At 43.2% G+C, this 7,590-nt stretch overlaps 1 protein-coding gene across 2 annotated transcripts; it reads right to left on the bottom strand.

The window, feature by feature from the left end:
- Positions 1-277: 277 nt before the first annotated feature.
- LOC138213060 (COUP transcription factor 2-like) lies at positions 278-6,995 on the bottom strand. Of its 2 annotated transcripts, none has more exons than XM_069173892.1 (3): positions 5,864-6,995; positions 4,056-4,580; positions 278-2,131 (listed from the first exon to the last, which is right to left on the bottom strand). In XM_069173892.1, exons 1-3 carry the CDS (start codon positions 6,423-6,425, stop codon positions 1,857-1,859), a joined length of 1,362 nt encoding a protein of 453 aa, XP_069029993.1. In that variant the 5' UTR covers positions 6,426-6,995; the 3' UTR covers positions 278-1,856. The 2 variants fall into 2 exon arrangements, with proteins under 2 accessions (XP_069029993.1, XP_069029994.1); XM_069173893.1 differs by having other exon boundaries at positions 5,897-6,994.
- Between the last annotated feature and the right edge of the window lie 595 nt (positions 6,996-7,590).

The following is a 7,590-nucleotide window of genomic DNA, read 5'->3' on the forward strand; positions in this document are numbered from 1 at the left end:
CAGCAGAATAAGGAGAATTGAAATCCATCCCGACGTTCACCTACAGCTGTCACTCTCACTGGAGGCAATTAGTTTGATTAAATTGTCCAATTAGTGGCAGTATTACAGTCACAGACAGGCTCCCGGACACCAGACAGCTCTACTTGGCTCCTCTCTCTCAATTTACATACAAAAAAAGTCCCGTGCCCACACACACGCGCACACACACACACACACACACACACACACACACACACACACACACAAACGTAAACACACTTTTCATAAACGGCATAAATAAACCAAATACACTTTATTTATAAATCTTGAGTTATAATTTAATACGGTACCAATATGTTAACCAATATGCTTTCACAGTACATCAGAGTGGTTGTCAAAAAGAAGTAAACACAAATACACACACACATGCACACGTGCGCGCGCACACACACACACACACACACACTCTCTCATTTCAGCAATACCCTGCAGTGGTCTGTTGTGCCTTTACGTGGCCTGGGCTCATAAATGCATGAGTAATAAGGGAGGTTGTGTACACTTTATCCCATTAAGAAATTCTAGCAATAAATCAGACCCAGTGCTCTTAAAAATCTCTGAGAAAGTCAGTGTAAAAGTTCTGGAAACATAAATGAATTTGAAGTATTTGGTAATGCATTAATCTCGTAGTGTCATTTCTTTTCTCTGTGAGAACGTTACCTGCCTCGGGGAAAAGGATTTGGACTGTAACCCCTCTGAATATATAAAAATAGCAGATTAATGTACAGCCTTACTCACCAGCAGCAGAATCAGCCGCCTTGCCCATTGTCTCTCAGTTTAAATGAGAAATAACAGAAAAGTTGACAAAATTTACTGATTTCATAAGAAATAAACATAATTTTATGACTATTTAAAGGAGAAATACTTCTTTTTAAATGTTTTTTTTTTTTTTAAAGGCAAACACAGTATAAATTGAACATTATGGCAAAAGGAAATAAATCTATCTGCCAAACTATCATCTAATTTATTTAAGGGAATATTCATGTAAAAAAGTAGTTTTACCAAAGAAATGATTAACAAGTAATGCATTACTTGGTGCAACCTAACACTGACCACGAGAAGTGCAGTTTCCAAATGATTTTTGCTGTTCTCATTCATTGTAAGTCGATGATGAAATCAGAATAAGAACCCAAAACAGAGCGTTAATCTCACCGTTCTGTCTGAATATGAGCAAACAGGCTGAACTAAGATGATGTTGGGTCTCAAACACTCGTGTTAAATCTTTCTGAAATGTTCTTTTAGTCCAAAGTGCTATGTCTGAAAGGTATGAAAACAACAACAACAACAACAACAACAACGACAACAATAATGAAAAGAAATATTGAACAGGTCAACACAAGACGATCCCTGCAGTTTTCTCACTGGCTTGGGCAAAAATACGGAATTTTTTTTTTTTAAAAAGGATCCAAAACATAATTTACAAGCACGATAAATATACACACAGGTCCAATAAATATTGTTTGTTATCCCAAAAACCATAGACAGTGAGTGGCCGCCACACTGCAAAAAAATGTCCATCATAACCAGTCATCTCATGTTTCTCTTTGAACAAGTGGAAAATTCTGCCAGTGGGGTGAAATCATTTCAATTCATCAGTGTCGTTCATTTATTTCAGGGACCTTTCTATAAACACAGAATAATAAGGCATATCATTCCTTAAATCAAATTTTTACCCTTAAAATGCCTCTAATAATCTCACTCAAGTGGCAGCTTTTTCTTTTCTTTTGTTTGAATCAGAGATTTCACACTCCATCTGAAATGACTTGATTAGAGGTGTGGGACCTTTCCTGACCTACGTAGCACCGCTGCAGCTCTCTCCTCTATTGAATAGGCATGTAAGGCCAGTTGAAGCTGCTGCCAGACAGCAGCATGTCCCTTATCAGAGTTTCAATGGGCGTTTTCCCCACCAGACGGACGAAGAAAAGCTGCTCTATGACAGAGGAAGAAACGGTGCGGAGGGAAGGCAAGCGAAGCAGCAGCTTCCCAAACCTGTTCGGCTGGTTGGGATACTGGCTCCTCACGTACTCCTCTAAAGCGCACTGGGATTTCTCCTGGATACCCTCCACGTGGGCCATGTCCGACAGACCACAAGCATCTGCAGACATAGAGGAGGACACCAAGACAAACAGGCAGGTGAAATCTCAGGTGAAAATACAGAATTTTTCTGGCTGAATAAAACATGTATTGTCTTATAATTGGCAGCTTTCACTGAGTCTGCATGAAATTGCGACAGAATAGTAAAGCGGGCACACCCTCTCTGCACATTATTTAACAATAATTACAAAAGTCAGTCAGACGTGGTCAGGTAATGAAGTGCAATAAAAGAACAGAGGGGTCAAAATTGTAAACAAAAATAATCAGTGCAGCGCGTGGTGAAAAAAAATACTGCATATTTGATATTATCACTCTGGAGCCATCTGGGTTCAAAGATGGCGCTATTGCTCCCATCAAATAAAAAACGAATGCTGTTTAGGATATCGAAATAAGGAAACAGTACGAATGAGTGTCACTGCACGGCCACAGCACAAACTGCACTACCGGGAGACCTTTGCATTTCCAGAAACAGCAGACCACTGTGTTTGTACTGTAGCGCTGCAGGCCGGACGGCAGCAGGGGTTAAAGCGCGGTTACCGTGTCCCACTTTTAAGACACGTGTTCTGATGTGCTCATGGAGATGAAAATAGATCTACATAGGAGACCTTATTTTAGTTTCTACTCTGCTGCTACTCGTCCTTTTGATCCAGCCATCAAACATCACTCTGACTCTTATTAAAAGGCTGCAGAGTGACTAATACACATTTTGTAATGCAGCGACAACCAAATAATTTAAAGTCTTAAAGTCTTATTTAAAGACAAATACAAAGGTGTGACAAAAAAAAAGCAATACTCATATTTTCATTTAGATCTGTCAAGAATTGAATTAAAAAAAAAAAAAAAAAAAAAAAAAGCAATTTGTTATTTATCTAATAAATAAATGCAAATCATATTTTAAGTGAATTTAACAGTTTTCTATTTGGGCATAAAATAATAAATAACTTGTCAATGGGATAAAACAGTCTGCTTGATAAAGTCCTTTGCTTATGTCTCTTTCAAGTGAAGCAACAATGAAATAAAATATTAGATGCTGTCAAATGTTAAACGCCCAGCTCTGCTTTCATTTGCATAAACTATTGTATGATTCATACAAAGTATTTAGGAGCTGCAGGGATTCGATGCAGTTTGTAAACCAACCAGAACCCTGAAACTCACTGCCTCTTAAATGTTCTGAAAATAATAATACACTTTATAAACTGTGGCTTTAAGAGCTGACAAGCTGCGCAGGGTCACGTGGGTTCACTGCAGAGCCCAGCCAGTAAACACATCATGTAGGCTATATGAAGGGAATTTTTTTCAAAAGAAAACACAACATTAAAAACAATTTCTGATATATTTCCTTATCTTCTCTTGAAAATGATCAAATAGGTTATATTTCTGATCACATTTAAATTATAGAAAAATAAATATTTCCATATATCACCTCTAAAATGTTTTTTGATGACCTTAATCCCAAAATGTTGATTTTAATTTTTATCTCTTTTTCCCCCTATTTTTTTTTATTTCATAAAAATACACAATTAACATACAAAAAAAACCCAGGGTTTTTGTGTTTTCCAACATCTGCTCATATAAAAGTATGTTAAGGGTTTTTAAGCATCTTTTTATATTCCACTATATCAATGTTCAGGACATCATTATTATAAAATTTAAAAAAATAAAAAAAATTCGGATTAATTTCCCTAAAGACATTTAACATATTTTATGACCTTATATTTTTCCATGTTATGGAGGCTACAATGCAGTCTACTGCAGTAATTTGTGTTTGTTTTTATTGCTATTGTATTCATAAATAATAATAAATAATACATATTTCTGGAAATAATTTTTTTTCTTCAGTGTCCTAAATTGTACGTTGTTTTTTTGTTTTTTTTTGGTGCTAAATGTCCAGCCTGGTGCGGGAGAGATGGAGAGAGACACCCTACCTGTGGTGAACAGCACAATGGCCTTGATGCAGCTGTACTCCGCCGAATCCACGTGCAGCACCTTGAGCTTCTCCACCTGCTCCTGGAAGACCCGGATGTGGTCCATGAAGGCCACCACCCGGTCCGCGGACATCGGGGACGCGTGGAGACCCGCGGCGGCCAGCAGCGGGGCCACGTGGACGGGCATGGAGCACTGGGCGGCGTTCAGGACGAACAGTTCGCTCCAGGTGAGGCGCAGAAGGGCCACCTGGTCCGGTACCTGCAGGTCCGGGAAGAAGGGGATGTTGCGGGCCCACTCCACCGCGCTGAAGAGCATCCGCGCCGCCAGCTCGCAGATGTTCTCTATGCCCATGATGTTGTTGCTCTGCAGGCACTGAGAGCCGAACCTGGAGGTCGGGTAGGGCTCGGCCCGCAGCAGGAGGGAGATGTAGCCCGACAGATAGGAGTGGCATTGCAGAGGGTCTCCGTTGGTGAGCGCGAACTGGCCGTGATAAGACTGAGTGGGTAATCTGCCTCTTTGGACAGCTGCAACGAAAAACAGCACAAATGCCACGTCAAGCTGGAAGGCGCTTAAAGCATCGCAGCTGACATTTAAGGAGAAAACAGACATGACAAATGCACGGCGCATCTTTTAAAACAACACGTCAGTTCAAACGTACACACACACACACCCTCTTTCGGCCATTAGCCATCTCTTCTGCAGCCAGCATCGCTCGTGGTCGGCTGACTCCTCACAAACGGACATGAAATGTCACATTGGGCTCGAAATCTGTTTCCAGGCCACGAGCCACAATGGCGCCCGAGATGATTTGGTCAGAGGCTGTTTGTGTGTCTTTAACGTGTCCTCGTTGTATTTGAAATTGTTTCACTTCAACAGCAAAACTGTCGCAGTTTGAAATAATGTCCTCTCGTAAGAACTACTACGGAGTAGGCCTGCTGTAACTTTACTTTGATTGCAAGGCCTGTTTTTGTTGTTATTCTCGGTGTTAGTCATCGGTGGTAACAGCTGCGTGAAACTACTTTAAAGTTGACAATAAAACTGGAATTTTTTTTTTTTTTTTTTAGAACTTTTAAAATTGCACCGATGTACGGCCGGCAGTAACAGCGGGCTGAAGTAGGCTACTGTCGGGCCTGTCCGACCGTCGGGCACAACGAAGGCAAGTTCACACACACACACACACACACACACACACACACACACACACACACACACACACACACACACACACACACACACACACACACATAACCTATCAACAAAAAACAAAAAAAACCCGTCACGCGCTCAAAGGCTACAATTTAAACGAAATTAACCAAAAATGTAGCAACGTCGCTGTTAAATCAGAGCACGTGATGATGAAAGCGTCCTCGCGCTGGTCCAGTTCCACAGTGATCGCGCGTGACGGCCGAACAGCGGGAGGGCAGCGACAATAACACAGTAAACATGCTACACGGGGCTAGCCCGGACACTTGTCTCAGGAATACCAACACACCGGCCGAGTAGGCTGCAGGCCTGCGTGATATAAAGCTGGATCCGGGACACATCAAAATGACAACAACCTATATTAAAAAAATTTAAAAAAATAAAAAAAATCGGCGGATTTAATATCTTCTCAATGTCACGGTCTAAACAAAGGAGACGCAAAGTAGGCTACTGTGTCCACAAAGAAATCCCAAGCTAGGCTATGCAAATGTAGCATGCACAAAATAATAAATAAATAAAATAAAATAAAATAGGACAGACAGTGTGTTCAAGCGGAATAATACGCGTGAACCGTGTAGTGCTGGATAATAGCATGTGGTTATACCGATAGCAACAACAGGAGGATGCCAGCCCGTACCTTCCCTCCTCATGCCGACTTTGAGGCATTTCTTGAGGCGACAGTACTGGCACTGGTTGCGGTGGTGCTGGTCTACGGGACAGTTCCTGTTGGCCCTGCAGGTGTAGGACAGGTTCCTCCTGACGCTGCGTTTGAAGAAGCTCTTACATCCTTCACACGTGAACTGTCCGTAGTGCTTTCCGCTGGATTTATCCCCGCACACGATGCACTCGATATGCTGGCTCTGCTGTTTGTCCATGGACGAGGAGGAGGAGGAGGAGGAGGTGCTGTTGTTGTTGTTGTTGTTGTTGGTGGTGGTGTTGGTGTTGGTGGTCGCGGCGGTGGTGCCGGACGGATTGGGCGGCGGTGCTCCCTGGGGCGCTGCTGCTGCTGCTGCTGCCGCCTGGGGTATTTCCAGAGAGGGCGCCGGATTCATGTGTCCCGTCAGCTCTCCGGGCAGAGACAGAGGTGCAACCTGGGACACCGGGGAGGAGAGCGTCCCTTGAGCGTCCCCGACGCCCTCGGTGTTTCTCCACGCTACCATAGCCATGTCGACCGTCTCCAAAACTTTTGCGCGCCCAACTTTCCTCTTTTTACGCGATAATTAACGCACGCGATTTGTCGGCATGAATCACTGCTACACTTTCAAGGGAACTGCGGCATTGTTTGACAACATTAAATACGAGTGGCAGCGGAATAGAAAACCAATAGAGCTAATAAGGTAACGTGATAAAATGATAACGCGCGACTTTACGGCTGGAGAACGAGCAGTCACCCAGAAACAGCTTCGGCGCGCTGGAAATCCAAAAAGACAGCTTCATTCAAACCGTTAAAATGCACTATAACATCCACAGAGGGAGACACGAAGACAGAGCCGAAATCCACAAGGGGAAGCAGCGGTATCCCAAAATACACAAGCGGATCCTTTCTGCACTGTGTCCAGCTTTAAACAGAATGTCGTGCGTGCAGATCCTTCATCAGAGATGGAGACACCGGACCAGGCTTTCCAGACGCTCCCTGCTCTCCCGATCATTCAGAAGTTACATTAAAAAGACAACGGAGAGACAGGGATAGGGAGAGGGAAAGAGAGAGGGGGGGGGGAGAGAGAGAGAGAGAAAGAGAGAGAGAGAGAGATGGACGGATGATTTTGATTATGCTTTGCTCCGGGACGGAGGAGGAGAGTGTGGCGTCCGCACGTCACCGGCTGTGACTCGATGACGTGATTTTGAGGCGGAGTTAAGGCGAGGAGAGGATGGTCTGGGAGCAGCGGCAGCGGGTTCAATTAGGTTTGCAGAGTGTGGTGAGATTTCCTCTCTTCACTGTTTTCTTTTTTTGTCTCTGTCTGTCATCCTTTCCTCTCTCGTGTGCGTGTGTGTGCGTGCGTGTGTGTGTGTGTGTGTGTGTGTGTGTGTGTGTGTGTGTGTGTGTGTGTGTGTGTGTGTGTGTGTGTTGCACTGGCTTGTCAACAATAGTTGCTGCGATTCTGTCAAACCATTGTCTCGGTCTTACTAAACAGAAATATATCCAAGGAGAGCTCACATTTATTTGCACATGAATATTTCTGTCTGCACCGACACTGAAGGGCAGATCTGGATTCTAACTGCAGTTACTTGATGCCACCTAGTGTTGTCAGTAAATTAAGCAGAAATGAAGAGGATGTATCCGACATACTTTAAGGAGATAAATCTGGGACATTTTCTGATAAAATGGTCATT

This window comes from Embiotoca jacksoni, unplaced genomic scaffold, assembly GCF_022577435.1.
Source record: "Embiotoca jacksoni isolate LCO1_2020_lvr unplaced genomic scaffold, fEmbJac1.0.p SCAF_6, whole genome shotgun sequence".
NCBI classification, from domain to species: domain Eukaryota; kingdom Metazoa; phylum Chordata; class Actinopteri; family Embiotocidae; genus Embiotoca; species Embiotoca jacksoni.